The sequence below is a fragment of the Petaurus breviceps genome, unplaced genomic scaffold (assembly GCF_028583685.1).
Source record: "Petaurus breviceps papuanus isolate PSGF00001 unplaced genomic scaffold, PetGlider_PUasm1.0 355, whole genome shotgun sequence".
NCBI classification, from domain to species: domain Eukaryota; kingdom Metazoa; phylum Chordata; class Mammalia; order Diprotodontia; family Petauridae; genus Petaurus; species Petaurus breviceps.
In genome coordinates, this window is record NW_027186289.1 from 2,922,777 (window position 1) to 2,944,622 (window position 21,846).

The window sequence follows — 21,846 nt, forward strand, 5'->3', positions numbered from 1 at the left end:
GTGTTCATCTAATGGCCTTTTCTAGGTGGGACTCTGTGTGAGTGTCCGTCAGTAAGCATTTACGAAGCACCTACTATTGACAGGCAATGTGCTAAATGTTGGGGATACCAAGAAAACAAAGCAACCTCTGCCCTTAATTTCTTATGGTGTGTGGGGGTGGGGGTGGGGAGACAAAATGGAAATACCTACCTGTAGATACATACAGGGTCAACTGGAGGTCATCGGCAGAAGGGATGCACTCCATGGAAGGAGTTTATCAAGAGAGGTTTCTTGGCAAATGAAGGACTTTAGTTTGAACTTGAAGGAATTGAGAGAATCCAGGAGCCAGAGGTGAGGAGTGAGAGAATTCCAGCCAGGGAAGATGCAGGAGATGGAGTGTTGTATGGGATGAACAGCAAGAAGGCCAGTGTCAGTAAGCCACAGAGTGTTTGAGGGGTATAAGGTTAAAAAAAGGACTGGAAATGTGTGTTAGGGGGAGATTTTCAATAGCTTTAATAACAAAACAGAAGACTTTATAATTGATCCTGGAGGTGATACAGAGGCATCATAGTTTATTGAGTCCAAGTCTGGGTGGGAGAAGGAATGGTGAAATGGTTATACTCCTGCTTTGGAAGATCACTTCAACAGCTGAGTAGAGAATGAATTGGAATGTGGAGGGAGCAAGAATCCCTGCTAGCAGCTACTGGGATAGTCCAGGCACAAAGGGATGACAGGGGGCCAAGTGGGGTTAGAAAAGAAGAGGTGATATTCAAAATATGTTCACAAAAATAAAATTGACAACCCTTCGCAAGGTATTGGGATATTGAGGTGTGTGAGAGTGAAGAATTAAAGATGGCTCCAGGTTTAGAACCTGTGTGATCAGGACAATATAATCTCCCAAAGCCATTAGCTGACATAGAAGAAATCTATTAGGGACAGATTGAATTCTTGGCTAGGGATAGTAGGCAACTCTGTGGGAGATATTAAGATTCATAACCACAACTTGAGAACTTTTCTAAAGCCATATCTGAGCCATGAGCTTGTGACTCCATGCTAGTCTCGGTCCATTAAGGCCAATTCAGCTATGTCTGGTCACCGTGGGGTGAGGGTGAGAGTCACCACGTTGCCAGTGACAGTGGGAGTGAGGAAGCAGTTGCACTGTCGTAGTACTTCATGTGTCACTGTTTCCCCAGCTGCCTCGTGGGACTTTGTGACCCAGTCTGGTCATTGGGAAGGAATCCCTCTTTCCTCTGTGACCTGCTGACCCACTTGCCCCTGTATCAATACTAGTGGATTTTCAGCCTCATCAGAACTTCAGTCCTCTCTTCCTAGACGCAATCTCATCTAGGGTCTGGGCAACATCAGTATTCTTAGTTCTGGAGTTATATTATGTAAGGTTATCTTCCTTTAAAATATGCATTTATGGGTTACTGTCTGGGTCAGGCAGAATTTGTATGGTGAGTGAACTAATTAGTTGGCTTAGAGGCTACCAAAGTGAATGTCCATCAACCTCAACTTACTTATCAGAGAATCTAAATACATCATCTATTGCAAGAAATGATTGTAGTGGATCATCTTTACAAGTCTCCCACTGGTCTCTGGGACTGTTTGGTAAATAGATGGGTTGACTGATATTTTCACTATTTCAATTCAATTCAATGTAATAAACATCAAGTGCCTGCTCTGTGACAGGTGCTGGGTATGCAAATAAGAAAAGAAAGACAGTCTCTGCCCTCAAGGAGTTTACAATCTAATGGGGGAAGTTAATACACAAAAAGAAGTTGGAAAGTGAGGGGAGGGGAGGTGACACCATAGGGTACCTGGTGTGTGGGCAGCTGGTTTCAAGGGGTCGAGACCAAGCAGATCTGTGTAAAGCCAAGCACAAGCAGCTCTCCAGAGGACTGCTGCTGTGATAGCTTTAAGGTTCTGATCACATAGTGTAGTGAACTCTCTATTTATTCAACAGTAAACTAAAGCCAAACATTCACAGAAACCAAAGTACAGCATTCACAATGATGTAATAACTTACCACAAAAGTGGCCATGTAGTCTTAAACAAGACATCATTCAGGATACAAGTCTCCCACCTCTCGTTCATACCTTAATCTCATCAGTCAGAAAGTCTTCTTTCTTCTTGATTGAAGACTAGCTTCCAATCATCCTTAACTCAATCATTCTTAAGGGGTACAAAGTTCAAAGTACAAAGTTCTCCCACCCCTAGGTCACAGTCAGTCATGATCTTGTCAATCAACAATAAGTACTCAAGGAAAGGTCATTTCATCTTGACTGGAGGCCGACTCCCAAACTCCAAACTCTCCCATGCTCCCAGCTCTTGCCTGAATTCACCCAACTATCATCTGGATTCACAGGTAGGCAGCTCCCAGCTCCACGTCCAGCTCCACATACCAAGCTTAGCAGAGTTACAGCAATATTCACACACATTTCAGGCACTATCATCAATTCACTTTCCGCCTGTGAAATCAACACAGAACCACAAATAAGGTCTGAGAAATCAACACAAATCATCAGGAAAGTTCCAGGACCTCTGAAAAGACCCTTCTCTAGGACTTCTGTAAACAGACAAGAAAGTCCTCATTTAGGGCTTCTGAATCAGTAGTAAGGTCCCAGGGCTTCTGTAACAACAGGATCCTTTATCAGCAGACAGGTCTGACAAAGTAGCATCAACACAGGCAGAAAAAGTGCAGGCACCACAGCCACTCTTCCCAGTTCTGTTCTGTTCCAGTTTGTGCTCCTGCTTTTATATGGTGGTTCTCCTTCCTGTTCCACGCTTCCTGTTGTGTCAGCAAGTTCCTCCCACCTTCAAATCACAGGGGGGCTCAAAGGCAATTGAAAAACTAAAACAAGGTGCGAAATACTTGAATAACTGAAACAAGGCACTAAGTACTCCTTTGCTTGCCATTACCATGCAGATGGAAAGTGGTGTAAATAAATATGGGATGGTTTTCCATCAAATCTCCTGTGTGTCATAAGAACACCAAGGTTTTGTAGCAAAATGCTATCATTGATGGAGGTCTTAATAATAAGGTCAAGTCTCATATCATTGTTTCTTTCTTTCAGGTAATTCTAGAATGAAATTGGAGCTAGGTGATAAGTTTACTTTAGCTTTTTTCTCAGCTAAGAGATGTATTTATTAGTATTGATTTTGGGTGTCGGGTCCATCTTTAGAGATGGGAGTAGATGCAATGCTGCACCTAGAAGAGGTTGGAATTCAGGCCCTGGAAAGCATGATAATGGGTCATGGAAGCAAGTACCTTGCTGAGATTTAGTATACATGCAGCCATTCTGTAACTGGATTTTTGAATGACTGAGTAATCAGAACCAGTATCTCTTTGGAAAAGCACACATCACTAGGGACAGCCTCCTGGTAAAGATTCTTTTGGACATGTTGAGGCCCTGGGCTAGAGGAGTTCTTGTGTCCTCTATCCCCCAGATTTTGCATGAAGCTGAGAGAACATGGCACTGCTGTGGCTTCCTTCTCTGCTGCATCCCTTTCTCCCTGTTTTTAGGTGAAGGAGTTTATAGATAGCTATGATCCTGTAAATTGTAGAAGGTCATGAAAGCAAGTCACCAGGAGTCATAGGAATAGAGACTGTTGTAAACCAGTTTGGCACTGATATACCGAGGAACTTATTTTAAATCTCAACCCAAATGTAGTGAGATTCAGACTCATCCAGTATTCAGAATCGTCCTTCTCTGTCTCCCTGATTCCCTTTGGGCTCAACTCGGTGTGACACCCTCCTATTTCTTAACTTCTAGACCCCAAAGATCTCTGGTTCTAGAGACAGTTTTTTAAAAAAAATTTTATGCAGTTAGAATACAAGTTTCCTAAGGAATCACATAGGATGTGACATTCTTTCATACTATGATTAATTAAAAAAGGTCTACAGGCCCTATTCACACTCTTCTTGATTTATTCAAATTCAAAGTGGTAGATAGATAGAAAACAAGGATAATGACTTTTAAAGGGGCTAAGATAGTCAACGAGGAGCCCCGCCCTTCTGTTTCCTTCAGTGTATGTGCTTTTTCATGTAGTGTATGTATATGTGTGCACATATGTATGTACATGCATGTGTGTGTTAGCCTGTCTCTTCCTTTGTACTAATGTTCGCTTCCCTTTCATCATTGTACCCTTTTTCAAATACCTCACACATAGTACTGTTATTAGACATACTTTTTTGATGAATGAACAAACAAATGAGTGTTATATTTATATGCATGTACATGTTTCTGCATGTAAGAGGGTAAAGAAGAACAGGGAGGAAGAAAAAGAGAAATGAATGTATTAACCATCACTATTAGGACATGAAATTGGAACTGACATGTTGATTTTTGAATTCTTTCCTCCACTGTACCTTATGATCCTTAGGAGAAAGAGAATTTTGAGATGTCTAGGCAATGTTTAAAGTTAGTCTTTTTGAGTTAAAATTGAATTCTTTGTACCAGATAAACATATCATATAACCATATCAACACAGAAACATGTACAGATCTTCACTGATTCAGTGATAAAAACAACCTCCCTACCTATATAGAGTCTATAACACCCCAACTGTTTATGTGTGTGTCTCACAATTAAGCATATCTGCTCAACTCAGTATAAAGGGAAAATGTACCCTATTGTGAATTGACAAAGCTTCAGTTACCCATGATAATAACAACAACAACAATAACAATAATAATAATGAAGCAGCTATCATCTATATAGTATCTATTACATGCCAGGCACTGTGCTAAGTGCTTTGCATTACAACAATCTGGGAGGCAGGAGCCATTACCATCCCCATTTTCCATATGAGGAAAGTGAGGGCAGCAGAGGTTCAGTGACTTGTCCAGGGTCAATCAGGCAGTAAGTGTCTTCAATCACATTTGAACACGGATCTTTCAGATTCTAGGTCCATTTTTATTCACTGTGCCACCTACCTCTGCCTAGCTATATCCCTGCTACCACCAAAACCCAATCTCACAAAACCTGAAAGATAATTTTGAGAAAACAGAAGGCAGAGAATCTTGTGTAGGGGAGAGTGTGATAGAATTGATAGTTACCTGGAGAAATTAGGACCAAAGACATCATCAAAGGATTTGGATTCTGAAATTCTCAATCACTGATTAGTTCTTTTCTCTTCTTTAATTTTCTTCCTAGAAGGTATCATACCGTGTTTTCCCGATAATAAGACCTATCCCGAAAATAAGCCCTCCCCTTACTGTGTAAGATTCCTCTAAAATCAGCCCTCCCCCAAAAATAAGCCCTATTGAGATTGTTACTGTAGTGAAGGTGATCCCCTGCACTACACGCTATATTACGGTACCCTCTGTATGTACCGTCCCCCCCCACCGGGTGAAATGCACGCCACGCTCCGAGCTGCATCCAATCAGAGCTGCAGCAGTGAGTGTGTCATCCTGTTCTTCCCCAGTGATTTGCTTATTGAATAAAGGTACATTTTTTTGTTCACATTTACCTGTTTATTAAAATTGCTGTCAATGTTCATTAAAATAAGCCCTCCCCTGAAAATAAGCCCTCTGGTGTTTTTCTGTCCAAAAAAATAATAAGACAGTGTCTTATTATTGGGGAAACATGGTAGTCTATTGATCAACATACATTTGTTAAGTGTCTGTTATGTAACTTATGTCATGCTATGCTTTAATCTTTACCACATGAGAAAAAATATGACCAACAGAATCTCAAGACATTTCTATATGAAACTCATATCTTTTCCTTATCTCCGGCTTTCCCAACCTCTTTATGACAGGGTAGTAGAATACTTTGAAACATGCTCGTTTTAAGAAATACCAGACACATACTATTCCTGGGATATAATTGGGAGCTAGTACAGGGAGATGACTGCCCTGGGTATCGTTATTGCTTGCTTCCAGACACTTGAGGAGATGAATTGGAGGAAACCTGAGATGCTTCCATCCAGTCTCAGAATCTTAGAATAGGAAGGGGGCTACTAAATTAAACAAGGGCCCCTTCTGTGACACTGAGGATAAAGACATCACTTTCCTGGGCCACACATGCTGCAGGACCACTTCCCATGTATATTCTCTAGTGGACTCTTGTTAATGTTAATATATGAGTTTGACTAGCTGCCCTAACAGTTCACTTCATATTTTGTGACTGTGAGAACAAATTGCAAGTTTTATTCAGCTAGGGAGTAACATAATGGTGACATAATACAATAAACACAGAAAAATATACTTCATTGTGAAATACACAAAGTCCCAGATACACATATAATAATAATAATAATGATGATGATAATAAATAACAATAATACAACTAACATTTCAAAAAATTATTCTGTTAATATGTGTAGCTTGAACTGGAGAATCAGAGATTAAGGGACAGCAAACTAGGTAGAAATTCAAGGTTGAGGTAATGCATTTCAGGGCTAGGTTTTGTCACTGGGCCATGGAACTGACAGGTAGCAATAATGTTACTCCCTTGTACAAAATCCTTCAGTGCCTCCTTATGGCTTCTAGGATAAAATCACCATGATCCATCTTAGTATTTCAGGCCCTCCACAACTTGGATCCCACCAACCTAATTTCCCAGATACTATACACTACTTGCCTTCTTGCAATCTGCATTCCAACCCAATGGCACTATTAGCTCTTCCCAAAATTTAACATTTTGTAGTCCCTCTCCATGTCTTTGCATGATTCCTATTCCTGTAATATATTCCTCATTTCTGCCTCTCAATTCTCATCTTAACCACAGGACATAGTTTTGAATCCATCTTGAAATTGTTCATGATCCCCACAGTACTGTCTTTAATGATATTAAGGACTACAACATGGAAGAGGGATTATACTAGTCTTAACTCAGGGAGATGCACCAGGTAGAAGCCATGAGCAGAATTTTCAAACAAGCCAATTTAGGATGGATGTCAGAAGTAACTTCTTCCCAATAAGAGCTGGGCTGGAATAGTCTGCCCTGTGAAGTGGTGGGTTCTTTCTCAATGGACATCTTAAGCAGAGGCCCAGTAATGTGTATCTATGTGTCACACCACATCAGCACCCCCTGCAAGATCATTTCAGCCCTGGAATGCTTGCTACATCAGTACCCTCTGTTCCTGGATCCCCATCTTCCCTCTGATTAGAGTTGGAGAGCTGGGGGCAACTAGGTGGCACAGTGAATAGAGCACCAGCCCTGGAGTCAGGAAGACCTGAGTTCAAATTTGGTCTCAGACACTTAACATTTACTAGCCATGTCACCTTGGGCAAGTCACTTAACCCCAATTACCCTGCCCTGCCCTCCCACCTCCAAAGAGAAAAAAAAAAAGTGGAGAGCTTATGAAGCTTATGTGCCACTGCCTGGAATATATTAAGTGCTTAATAAATGTTTATTGATTGGCTGTGAAGGAGGAGGAAGAGGAGAAAGAGAAGAAGAAGAAGAAACGAGGAGGAAAAGAAGATGATGATTAGGGGGGGGAGGAGGAATTACTGAGAAGTATCAGAAATAACCTGTTAACACAAGAAATTATCACTTGTCCTTGTAACAAGGTCTGGCCTTGGACCCCAAAGAGAAGAGAGTGCCCTTGCCTTTATCACCCTACAACCCAATCCCAGCAATTAGAGCATGGCACTATACTAGAAGTTCCTGTGCTGCAGATGTTTCTAGTCTATCCCTTAAGCTCTGTGAAATGGACAAACAGAGAAGTCATGGGGCTGCATAAAAAACTGAGATCAGAACCCAGGATTTCATGGACTGTAATGTTCCTGAATCCTGACAGATTCTGTACACTAAGTTGAACTCTTACTTCCTCCTTTCATGGTGAGTGAACCATGAAACCAGAACCACGAACACAGTAGAGTTCAAGTGTTCCAAATTCTTGCTGAGGCTCAGAGTTGGCATGGTAGAGATACTCCCAAGTGCCTAAGAGGAGATGAAAGGGGTTCATAAACTATTGTGGTAGCTTACTCCTGAGTCTTCTGTGAAGAGAGAACATTAGAGCCCCACAACTAAGACCTCAAACACTTCATTTTCCATCCAGTCTAAGTGAAGAAAGAAGATAAAGATGCTTGACCAAGTACCAGTGAAGTCTAGAAAGAGACAGCAACATCAAAGAAATATAGAGATAGTCTTATATAGTTCCAAGGAGAAAAAGGCAGAGAAAAGCAAGGAGGGGTAAAAGGCAGGGAGAGGAGAAAGGCAGGTATTGATTTAATTTTTCTTTCTTTTTAGATCTGCCTTCTCTCCTTCTCAACTACCTCTTCCCACCAAGGGCAAAAACTCAAAAAGCAAAACCCCCATGACAAACATTTATCATCAAGCAAAACAAATTCCTGCAATGATAATGTAAAAATGTATCTCAGCTCATACTCAGTTTGTCATTTCTTTATTGAGGGGTGCGTAGCATGTTTTCTTTTGAGTTTTTGGAAATTGTTGTTGGTCAGAGTGCCCAAAGTGGTTAGTCTTTACAACGTTGTTGTTGATGCATAAATTGTTCTCCTAATTTTGCTCAGATATATATTAGGGAGTGTCACAACAGAGAGAAAAGACAAGTCCTTGGAGGAATATAGAGTGTTTCAAGAGCAGAAGAGAACACAGATGGTTGAAAAAAAAAGAAGGGCAGATTTCTTAAAAGTTGTATTTTTATGGCCTGTCATCTACTCAGTATGTAGCTTAATGTTGTGGCATATTCACCTTGTTTTAAACTAAACATATTTTGACTCAAAAAAACAAGATCAAGAGTGGATCTGAGGTTTCTAAGTAGTTGGGCAATGACGGGGCAGACACTGATCTACTAAACTGGTGCCTTTCTCATGAAGCCAAGCAGGCACATCTTGGCTCAGTGGGAATGGACTTGCGCTATGGCTCAATGTGGAATGATATGCCCATCCTCAGGGCTCTTGGTAAATCTTCACTTAATTATAACTGGCATTTACAGAATGCTTTAATATTTGCAAATCTCTTTATATACATTATGTCACATGATCCTCAAAACAACTCTGTTCTTTTCATCATTTTATAAATTAAAAAAAACCCTGAGGATCAAAGAAGACCCCATGATTAGTTTGGTTGGTTATCCAAATACCTCATTTTAGAAAATTATTTTTTTGTATGGACTTGTTCATTTTTCTTATGATTTTCCTATAATTTACATGCATATGAAACAAGCATGAATAATGACAAAATGTAAGAAGAGAAGGAAAAACCACAATGCAAAATAATAGAGAAATATAGGGGAAGAAGCGCATAGGAGCGCGTACAAGAAAAGAAAATGAATGGTTTGTCACAGAAGAAAATCATCTAAAAGCAAAACGCCTGCAGAATGAAAATGGGAAGTGGAAACAACATTCGTGATGCACTGTGTGATTCTCCAAAAGCAACAGTTTCACTCATCTTATCAAAGGAAGCAAAGATAAAAACGTTATTTAGAGAGAAAAACAGGAAACCATTATGCTCAAAGATCCCATAGATAATGAAGTAACAGAATTATTCACTATATATGCACTGAATGTCATATTGCCTAAATTCATAAAGGAAGGATTGTAAGAGTGGAGAGCAAGGGAGGTTAAAGGTGTTTGAGGAGTGAGAGTTACAGAGAAGACAAAGGAGATCTTATTAGGAACACTAATTCAGATATTCTGTGACAAAATATTAGGATGTTCTAGAGCCCTTTACATGGCCGTTATATGGATCCTGGCACACAGACTACTTAAACAAGTCTACATCTGCCTCCATTTCCTGGCTTATGGTCTCTCCTTCTGAGAAGACAGTTCTGAAAAGAACTGAAACTTACCAGGCTGATGTCTTCTGTTAGAACTTGGCTGGGCTTAGGCCATCAGAGTAGGTATATATTTGTGTACTTCTGGTCCTAATTATAGAGATATGATTCCCTGAAATGAATGGCCCCAGAGATGTGATTTTCATGTCACTTACAGATGACATTGATACTGTCTGCAAGGGGAGCAAGGGATATCCCAGGAGAAATGAACTTTTTCCTTAGTTGCAAATCACTATCAGCAATTAATTCTAATGAATGAGTACAAACATGTCAACACATGCAACTGGGAGAGAAATTTTGCTGGATTACCAGGGATGGAGTGTTTGAAGATCAGACGATATCACAGAGTGGGGAGGGAAACTCCCATGTCCATTTATTATTTTAGACATTTTGTATTCCTTTCAGTGACCTCAAGTCCAAGATTATTCCTCACATTCACTATACAATGAATCCCCAAATTCCCTGCATCTCTGTTCTCCTTCCCCATGAAACAGCAACATCAAGCCTGGAAGGTACTACTGTGATGGAAAATCTTGAGGATTGTCCAGGCCACTGACTGGGTGTGTTTACTGATGGCTTACCCTGCTAAATACAGCAGAAACTCACCACTAGCAGCTAGCCAGTTGGCATTGTTAACCCATTAAAGAATGAAAAGTAATAAAGCAGATCAAAGTCTGAGGAGTCCAGAGTGACATATGACTTGTGAACCTGGGGACCTGGGAGGATGGCTTCACTGACAGCAACAGGGAAGTTTGGAAAGGAAATCAGTTAGTCAGGAGATAATGAATTTAGTTTTGGACTTTTTGAGTTTAAGATATTCACTGAAAATCCCATCTGAGGTGTCTGAAATAAGTTGGGAATGCAAGACTGGATGTCAGTTCGATTTTGGGCATGTTGAAGTTAAGATTTCTGTGGTACCTACAGTTCAAGATGACTAATAGGCAGTTGGAAATTCAAATCTAGAGATCATAAAAGAGATTAGGTTTGGACAAATATATTTGATGATAATCAGCAAAGAGATGATAATTGAATCTATGGAAGTTGATGTGGTTACCAAAATAGAGGGCAAGATGTAAAAATAAAAATTGATTTTAGTTCTATTTTTAAGACTTAATCAAGCTGGCATGGGTTTAGTACTCTCCCACACCTGTGTAAGTCCAAGCTTCTTACCTTTGTAATGCTACCCTTCACCTACATTCTGGAGAAACTTGCCTAAAGGCCAGCCTTTTGTCTTGTAATTGCCTCCACTGGACTCAATTCTATTGTGAATTTAATCTCTACCCTAGTATTTTCTGTTTTTGTAGTAGACCCACCACACACTTAACTCAAATTCACATTCATTCAATTAAAGCTTTATGTCTATACCACCTGTTCAGCTCAAATTTACTTTCAAGGTCTCTCTTAACTTTGGAATTGATTGTGTAACATGGGAGACACTGGCACAGGATTGCTCAGTGTGGTGTGTTCTCATCAGAGAAGGTGCAGTGCTCTATGAGCAAAGCAGAGTTGAAGTAGCTTAAAAGAAACATGAGATGAGCAAATTTAGAGAATCCACCCCAAATGTTCACATGGACTATTTGTGCTGATCTGTGGTAGAGCATTCTGAGCTCATATTAGTTTGATCAGCCACGGTTGGACACCCTGTAACCTGACTCTAGTATAGTGATGTCTATTTAAGACTACACCCAGGTCTTCAGATTAATCCTATCACCTGAAAATTATTCCCATCTTTCAACAAGGAAGTAAGGGGGAAGAGTAAAGGTGGCTCAACCCACCTCCTCACTAAAATGTTTACTGATTGGAATTTCCATGATATAATTTCAGGCCAGTCAGAAAAAGGCACATTTATAGTACTAGACTTTTTTTGCTCTGTTGTCTTGCTAAGTGTTATAAAGACCCTGTTGGCCCTCACTCACTGTCTTTGGTCATTGAGTTAGGTCATTGACCCAATTTATTGGTTACTGCTAGCCTAACTAATAAATTGATCATGCTTGGAACCTTGTCTCTCAGTTTACCTTAATTTCTACCATTATAAAAAGTATTCAAGAATAGAACCCTGGAGGATGGCCACCATTCCCTGATATGACCTGAACTGAGGTCCACAAAATGAGACTAAAAAGGAGCAGACAGACAGTTGGGAGGAGAACTAGGAGATATTAGTCTTTCAAATACTTAGAAAGAAGGGAGTATTCAGAAAAAGACAGTAATTAACTTTCTCAAAAGCTACCAAGAGTTCAAGGATAAGAACTGCAGAAAAAGCTGTTTGATTTGCTAATTAAGACATCATTGGTAACTTTAGAAAGAGTAGTTTTGGGTGAATGATGATGTCGAAAGCCAGATTGTAGAGAGTTTAGAAGAGTCTGAAAGGAAAGAAAGTGGGAGCATCAATTTCTTTCTTTTTTTTTTTTTTTGGAGGGGGAAAGGCAAGGCAATTGGGGTTAAGTGACTTGCTCAAGATCACACAGCTAGTTAAGTGTCAAGCATCTGACACCAGATTTGAACACGGATTCTCTTGACTTCAGGGCCAGTGCTCTATTCACTGCACCACCTACCGTGTTTCCCCGATAATAAGACCTATCCCGAAAATAAGCCCTCCCCTTACTGTGTAGAAGATAATGGGGAGGGATTCTAGGGCAATGACTGTTGAATAATTAAGACGGACCGCATCCTCAAGTTTGTATATGGAAGCAAGGGAAGCCAGTTACTAGAGATGACTGTGAAATAAAGAAGGATACAGGGTCTTAAAGCCATTACAAGAGCTATGACAAAGTTAAGGATGAATGAGTAAGTGGAAACGTACCGTGTTTCCCCGATAACAAGACACTGTCTTATAATTTTTTTTGGACAGAAAAACACCAGGGGGCTTATTTTCAGGGGAGGGCTTATTTTAATGAACATTGACAGCAATTTTAATAAACAGGTAAATGTGAACAAAAAAATGTACCTTTATTCAATAATGATCATGTCATCTTCTTCAACAACATCGTCATAAGTGTCCATATCCTGAATTCCGTCATGCCCATCATGCCCCCTGAGTTCTTCTTTTTTCCTCCATAATGCCCTTTTTATCCTCCATCATGCCCCCTCACTCCCGCTTACATCCCGGGTTTTTATGTTGTCCTGCCTCAGCTCTCCTCCGCGGCACTGCTCTCAGTGGCGCCAGCAAGCAAATCACTGGGGAAGAACAGGATGATGCACTCACTGCTGCAGCTCTGATTGGATGCAGCTCGGAGTGCGGCATGCATTTCACCCGGGGGGGGGGACGGTGCATACAGAGGGTACCGTAATGTAGCGTGTAGCGCAGGGGATCACCTTCACTACAGTAGCAATCTCAATAGGGCTTATTTTCGGGGCAGGGCTTATTTTAGAGGAATCTTACACAGTAAGGGGAGGGCTTATTTTCGGGATAGGTCTTATTATTGGGGAAACACGGTAGAAGAAAATGGAAAGTAGTCAGTGAGCCATTAGGTGGCGCCATAGTAGATAGAGTGTTAGGCCTGAAGTCAGGAAGACTTATCTTCCTGAGTTCAAATCTGACTTCAGAAACTTACCAGGTCATGACTCTGGGAAAGGCACCTAATACTGTTTGCCTCGGTTTCCCCATCTGTAAATTGAGCTGGAGAAAAAGATGGTAAATGCCCCAATTTGAGAAGAATTGGGAATGACTAAAATAACTGAACAACAAAAAGGCAGAGAAAAGATTTATGACTTCAGTGACTGTGACCTGCTCATATCACATCAGGTCTTTAGTTCTAGGTGTCACAGTTTAGCACATCTGGAGGAAGACTGCCAAGATGAGCCCATGCCACATGGATATGGGTTAAAGGAACTGGAGATGACTGATCTGGTAGAGCCAAGGTTCATTTATTAATCAATGTTCATCAATAACTTTTTGTAATGGGGCAGCTGGGTGGTACAGTGGATAGAGCTCTGGTCCTGGAGTCAGGAAGACCTAAGATCAAATCCAAAGTCGGACACTTGCTAGCTATGTGACTTTGTCCAAGTCATTTAAGCCTTTCCCCCTCACTCTCCTGTAGCAGCAAGCACCCCAAGCGCGTCATCAGGGTTTGCTGCCCATACAGGTTCTTGGATCTGCTTTGTTAAAGGAAAGCAACTCAAAATGGGTTAACAAGCTTACTTTAATCAGTCAGACATATATCGTTTACCTTGTTCAGGGGAAAAAGGTCAGCACCCCAAACTTCAAAATATACAGACAGAATTATCAAGACATTAACAGATCAAATAGACAGCTTTCCAAACTGTCCAACCATTACATCCATACCCAGTCAACATTTGGGTTTCCACATCTGGGTTTTTCAAAGCTGGGGGACTCTCAACAATGGCTTCCCAGAATTCAGATCAAATCACAGAACACTTCTCAAAGTGAGTCTCAAAACAAAGCTACACATCAGGGCTTATATAGCCTTCTCCTGGCTCAGAGAATGTAACAACCTTATTGACTCACTGGCCAATCAAGAAGTATCTACTGAAAAACAAGCCTCCTTCCCCAGGCTTCAGGTGCATTTTAGCCTAGGGGCAGGGAAGATCTTCCAAATTTGCATTCCCATTACATTCGGCCCCAAGATCTTTCATGCCCATAGCATAGACAATTTACTTTTGAATTAGCACTAAACATCTCTTAGGTCACATTTTCAAGGTACAGAACTAAAGTTACCAAAGTGGCCACTGGCCCTTAAACAAACACAAAGTACATAGATAGCATTATCACTTCAATTCAAAACAAGAGTTCAAACAAAGCTCTCTGGGGGAGGGGGGAGGGGTATCCTTCCCCTCACACAGCTCCAGCCCCTGCCTCCAAGCACAGAGAGGGGGCTGGGCAACAAAACCAACAAGGTGGGGTCCCTGGGGATCCAAGGCACTTCATCCCACCCACCATAGTCACAAGTCCATCCTCCCCCAGGGTCCCAAACTGTGGGATGCAGCCAGGAAACACATTCAGTGCCCCTGCTTTGCTGCTCAGTTCTTATCTTTTCCTGTGGCTGAATTCCGAACTCCTGGGCTCCTTCTCCTCCCGCAGGTGGCAGCCGCTCCTGGCTTCTGCCCAGGTCCCGATGCAGGCAGCTCACCATTCCCGCTCTCAGCTCAGCGAAGTCTGCATGCAGGCCATTCTTCTCTCCTGCTCCACGGCTCCACAGAGTCACAGCTACTACAACTGGGAAACAAACAATTATCCCAGCCCCCATACTTTCCTTTTACTCTGCAGATCCTGTTCGTGACACCATTTTGTAGTAGCAAGCACCCCAAGCGCGTCCTCGGGGTTTGCTGCCCATACAGGTTCTTGGATCTGCTTTGTTAAAGGAAAGCAACTCAAAATGGGTTAACAAGCTTACTTTAATCAGTCAGACATATATCGTTTACCTTGTTCAGGGGAAAAAGGTCAGCACCCCAAACTTCAAAATATACAGACAAAACTATCAAGACATTAACAGATCAAATCGACAGCTTTCCAAACTGTGCAACCATTACATCCATACCCAGTCAACATCTGGGTTTCCACATCTGGGTTTTTCAAAGCTGGGGGACTCTCAACAATGGCTTCCCAGAATTCAGATCAAATCACAGAACACTTCTCAAAGTGAGTCCCAAAACAAAGCTACACATCAGGGCTTATATAGCCTTCTCCTGGCTCAGAGAATGTAACAACCTTATTGACTCACTGGCCAATCAAGAAGTATCTACTGAAAAACAAGCCTCCCTCCCCAGGCTTCAGGTGCATTTTAGCCTAGGGGCAGGGAAGATCTTCCAAATTTGGATTCCCATTACACTAGCTATGTGACTTTGTCCAAGTCATTTAAGCCTTTCCCCCTCACTCTCCCCATCTGTAAAATGAACTGGAGAAGGAAATGGCAAAGTATCTTTTCCAAGAAAACCCCAAATGGGATCACAGAGAGTCAGACATGATGGAAATGACTCAGGAATGACAGCTGTGTCCAAGTACTTGAAGATTCATGATGAGGAAGGAGTCTACCTGTTCTTTGCTCCACAGGGCAGAACTGGACCAGAGAGGGGATGTTACAAAGTGGTGAATTCCAATTTGATGCAGGAAAAACTTTCTTACTATTAGAACTGTCCAAATAGGAAGAGACTGCCATAGGAGGCAAGTGGCTTATCCTGGCTAGCTCTTCAAGCAAAGAATACACTTGTCCGTATTCCATAGAGGTGATTCTTTTTGGACTAGGGATTAGAATCATTGTAATGGTTCAACTTCAACTTTATCTAAGATTCTTTAGTAGTCAAAGGAAGTCTATATGGCACTAAGTTGAACAGTTTATCAATAATTTGTATAGAGCATCCATAAACTCTGAGCATCATTATCGCAACCTCTCTTCCCACTGACAGATTGTGTCACTAGGGGTTGACTGGCTATTTCCCCTTAGTATCCTAATGGAACCTGAGAGGATGGTGATACCCTTCCTCATACTATCACTCCGGAGCTCCCCTTATGCTGTACTCTTTTTTAGTACTGATCAATGAGTTATCGCGTCAATACGGTTTAACCAGTGATTAGGGTCACAAAAATCATCTCGACTACTTGCTATCCCTTTAATATTGTCAATACGCAATTGAAATGAATTGACTTTCAGCCAAAGAAAAGATATAGCAAATTTAAAGTAGAAAACAAGAATTATAGTAGAAAATATAGTCCTGAAATAGGGTACACTCTCCATTCTAAGCCCTGGCCCTGGAAAAAGGGGAATGAATATTAATTGGGTGTTGGCAAACATTTTTCCCTCCCTAATATACTCTTCAGAGTGTAAAAACTTGTGAACAAATCTTTCCCTCACTGGCAGAGGATGGTGTCTTAAGCAGCCAAACTGATTCACTGCTGGACTAGGTCAGGCAAATTGCTCACCAGGAGAGGTACTGGACTCAGTTGCTGGAAAGCTGTGCTACAGACTCCTGTTCCAGGACCTTTTGTGAGTTCCCCAGCATTTCAGTGGTCACAAGGTCAAAGTCTGGGCTATTCTTTCTCCTATACCCAAAGACCTAAGAAGAGATAAGAATGAAATAAAACATAAATGGAAATAAAGGTGCACCATGCCATGACCTCATAGGGATTAAGTGGATAGGTAAGACTGTCCATTTTTATTGCCTATTTTATTTTTCATATAAACACTTGCTGCCTTTCTTTCTAGAAATTTTACAGGCATTTTTCATCACTAAGAGTCAGTAGAAATTGAGAGTGACCAGATTTCGCCCATAGGGTCATTTGTATGCCCACTCAGTCCAGTTTAGGAACCAACTAAAAGACTTTTCATTACCAAACAATAAGCTGAAAGGAAGCAGTCATTGAACACATGGGAATTTGATGGATCAAAGAGGAGCCTACCAATTAAACACTAGCTCAGAATTCTGGGAGCAGACTCACCAAGCCTCCACTTCCATTGCCAAAAGACATACTATACTGGATATGGCCTAAGGAATGAGCTCCCACCGACTAGCCCCTCATGTCACTCGTATAGAGGCAACACATATCACTCATATACTCACATACCATGTATTAGCCATTATACCCTGCAAGTGGAAGCCTTGTACCTCTAAACACTGATTTCTTTTTTTCTACTCTTTGAAGTGATGTTTCAACCACATGGGTTTTTACAATGATTTCTGTTCCAGCCTATAAGTGCACATTTTGGGAATTAGAGACAAGAAGTCAACCCAGTAGGAAGAAGAGATTTTCCTTAGCTCAGACTGATCTGGGCCAGTGAAGTGATTGGGGAGGTAATTCCTTCAGTATCAGTCATCTCTGAGCTTCTCACATGCCAGACTCAAGTGTGGAATCCAGGTGACATCTAATGAATAAATCTATCCCTAACACTGAGTTAATTTAAATGGGTGTTGGTGTATATATCAGGCAATCCCATCCTCTGTCCCATAGCAACAAAGCGCATTTGGTTCCACTGGTATTCATTCAGCCCTCTGCAAAGTTGAATTCTGACTCTGTAATGCCAGGAAGGTAACTGATTTCTTTTTTTTCTAATTTTTTTTAAATTTAGACTTAAATATTAAAACTTGCATAAGAAAAGAAAAAGAAATATTAACAAATATAAAATAAGAAAAGAAAAAATAAGTCATGTGCACAACAAAATGTGAGAGAGGACTCAAAATATATGACAATACATTTCCATTTCAAGAAAGCCTATATAATAAATACTATGCATGGTATTGAGAACTGTCAACCTTTGCTTCCTTGAAGGCTTTCGTTTGTTCTCTGCTGTGCACTTTTTACTTTGTTATTTTTTCCCCTTCTCCCCTTCCCCATGGAAGGCTACAGTTAAGTGTGTATATGTTTACATGTAGATATAAACATACACATATATGTACATACTCACACAGTACACACAAACTTACACATATATACACAATACATACACGTACATACTTACACACATATATGTATATACACATATGCGTACACACTCACACATGCACGCACATACACACATACACATATGTATATACAAACACATGCGTACACACTCACGCTTACACATATACGTACATACATACAATACACATATACATACATACTTACACACACATAATATATAAACACGTACTTTTGCTAATAGACTCTACCCTTGCTCTTTGTTTTTATGCTTATCTCTTTTCTTGTCCTTTCTGACTCCTGCACTTTACATCTACCCACTACCTTGCCCTCCTATGACTTAACCTATTCTCCCTCCAAAAACTCCCCCCTTATCTTCCCATTTCCCTTTAATTGAAACACCCTTCTACACCATGCTTTATCCTGTTCTCTCCCCCTCCCTATCCTCTCAGCGTTTTATTTCTTTCTAAATTTAGAAGACTTTTATACCCTTCCAGATATATATGTATTATTCCCTCTTGAACCCATTGCTGATGAAAGTTGGTCTCCAGAACTACCAGCCCTCCTCCCTCATCGGATTCCTCTGTGTCCATTCTTCCTCTTGCACCTCATTTGTGTAAGAGAATTACTTTTTTCAGCTGTTCCTGAGCAGTTTTACTTTCTGAAGTCATATTATACTAAGGCCCACTCCAGTGTTTTTTATGAACTACCCAATTACTAATACCAATCTTAGACATATGTTTTACATTTTACAAACATAAAAGGTAAACAGTCAGTCCTTATTGAGTCCCTTGTAATTGATCTTTGGCTTGTACCTTATGTTTCTCTGGGCTCTTGTATGTCAAGTCTTCCATTAAGTTCAGATTTTTTTTAATGAAGTCCTGAAGGTAACTGATTTCTTGAAGTCTCAGTTGAACACAAGCTCTGCAGTATTCTGTCTGAATTATAATGCTTTGATTACAATCCCAGGAACTGACGGTATGTGCACTATGGATATAGTCGTGATGTGGTCCTGCCATTCTGGAAAGTAACCACACCACAAAGGTTATTGAGTTGTGTGTACCCTTTTCCCCAGCAATTTGACCCTTTGACTCTCAGGCCTGTCCCTCAGAGTGATAAAAGAAAGAAGGAAAAGATCCTTGTGTGCAAACATATTAAAAGCAATTCTTTTTTGTTGCAAAGAATTGGGGACTTAGGGGATGTCCATCAGTTGGAGTGTGGATGAACATATTCTGGTATATGAATGTGATGGAACATCATTGATCTGTAAGAAATGATCTAAGGAATGGTTTCAGAGAAACCTGAGAAAATTTGGGTTACCTAATCAAAGTGAAATAAGCAGAACATGAAGAATAGCTTCTACAGTAATGACAACATTATAAAGTCTGAATCCTTTGAAAAGTGTAGGAGCTCTGATGACTTGGGACAGGCTGAGTCAGTGAAGGAATTTATTTGGCCTGATTATTGTATATTTGTTATTAAAGTTCTCCCAACCTCAATGCATGGGGTGTGGAAAGGGTAAAAAACCACATATTAAATTGAAAAAAGTTAATTTTGAAAAAAAAAATGACTGGAAACAAACAGAAAGAAGACCCAGAAGAAACATAGCCAAGCAGGACATAATTGAAAGTTAGAGGCTGAATTTATCATATACTGCAAAGAAAACCAAATTGTATATAACAGACAGGAGGGGTTTGGGGTGCGATGGTCCTCTCTTCTGGCTGATATTTTGATATATTCATCTTATTTTAAATTTACTAAATTTTGAATCTTTTAAAATGAATTTTTATTGATATCTCCTATTTCTTACATCATCACCGTATCAGATGCATCCCTTTCTCTCCCTGAGGCCCATCCCATGTGACAAATAGTATTTTTTAAGATAGGCAAAACAAAGCCAGCACAATTGATCATTACATTGAGAAAGTCCAAAAAATATACAATGTGCAATGCCTATGGCTACCATTTCCATGAAAGCTAAGGTGGGGGTGTCTTCTCATATCTTTACAAGTCCCATTTTATTTTTATGATTTTGTTACATTTAAATTGATTTTTGGTGATTAATTCTTTCCATTTACATTCTTGTAGTTACTCTGTGTTTTGTTTTCTTATCTCTACTTACTTTAATTTGCAGCAGTTCACATAGATTTTTCTGTTTTTCTGTATTCATCACACACATCATTTCTTATAGCATAGCAGTATTCAATTACATTCATGTTCCTTGATTTATTTACCCAATTGTAGGGCATTTGCTTTGTTTCCAATCTTAGCTGTGCCCAAAGTGCTGCTATAAATATTTTAGAGTGCTATAATGGGAACTTTTTCTGATCCCTGGCTTTCTTGGGGTATGAGATTAGTAATAGTCTCTAGTTCAAAGAGTATTGCCATTTTGATAACTTTATTTGCATAATTCCACGTTGCTTTCCAAAATGATTGTGCCATTTCACAGTTCCACCAACAATGTATTAGTGGATCTAGCCTTCCACAACCCCTCCAACACTGACCATTGCCATTTTTTGTCATTTTTGCCAATCTGCAGAGTAGGAGATGAAACCTCAGAGTTGTTTTGATTTGCATTTCTCTTATTATTAGAAATTTGGAGCATTTTTTCATGTGGTTGAGAATACTTTGCAATTCTTTTGAGAATTATTTTTTCATAGTTCTCAGTTCTTTTTTAGTATATCACTGTAGATAATCTTTATTTTTTTCTTGTTTTGCTGATTTCACCTTGCTTATTTGCTACTTTATTGATTTAATTTTTCTGCTCTCTCTTTTCAATAAGTTTAGCTGTCTATCAATTGTATTAAACTTTTTAAGAAACCAACTTTTAGTTTTTTTATTTGTTTTTTTCTTTCAGATTTATCCATTTCCTTTCTAGTTCCTAATATCTTAACATCTCGTGTTTTGTGCCTAGTTTAAGTTTTTCTATTTGTTGATTTTCTCATTTTCATAAAGGCATATCCAGTTTATTATTTTCTTCTTTTTCTATTTTGGCAATCCATGATTGTAAGGATATGATTTTCCCCCTGAAGACAGCGTTAGCTGAATTCCAGAAATGTTAGTATCTTGTTTCATCATTATGATTTTATTTTCTCCAGTTATTAATAGTTTCTCAGACTCATTCATTAGTTAGGATTTCATTGTTAAGTCTCCATTCAGGTCTGCAGCTTTTGTTTGTGGTCCCTGGCCCAATATCTGTTCTTACTGCATTATGGTCTGCAGAGGATGCATTAATTATTTCAGACTTTTTACATTTGTTTGAAATCTCTCTATGACTTTGTAAATCTCTTCCTGGTCTTTCTCTTGTCACTCTGTAGCTTTTTGCTGTCTGCATTTCTTCACTCCTCCTGTATCCCTGTTGCTTGTGGTATTTGAAAAGCAAATAATCTCTTAAATTCTGGTTTTCATTCTAAAAATATTTCAAATTCTCCTTGATTATTGAGTTCTCATCTTTTGCCCTGCATGTTTAAGCTCAGATTTATAGGATGGGTCACCGTGGACTACATCCTGACCTCCAGAATCCTTTAGAACACATTATTCTTTCCCCTCTGCTTTTCGTAGTGAATGAAGAATACTTATGTGTTTTCCAAATGTTCTGGTGTCTTACATGGCCACTTCCTGTCTCCCAGCAGACTGATAACTTCAGTCAAGTTCCTTATCCTTTTTTCTTTCCTGGAGTATACTATCTCCCTCTGAGAAGACAGTTCCTAGGCTTGGGGCTGATATACAAAGAGAAGCTTACCAAGCTGGTCTCTCTTGCTGTTATT

General features: G+C 40.0%; 1 protein-coding gene across 1 annotated transcript in view; it reads left to right on the forward strand.

Moving 5' to 3' along the window:
* The window catches only part of LOC138168177 (KRAB domain-containing protein 4-like), a 367,151-nt gene extending 352,049 nt beyond the window's left edge, over positions 1–15,102 (forward strand). The window contains exon 5 of the mRNA XM_069097218.1: positions 14,768–15,102. Within this exon, the coding sequence (XP_068953319.1) occupies positions 14,768–14,979 (212 nt within the window). The 3' untranslated portion in view covers positions 14,980–15,102. The remainder of the gene's footprint in view (positions 1–14,767) is intronic.
* Positions 15,103–21,846: the final 6,744 nt, after the last annotated feature.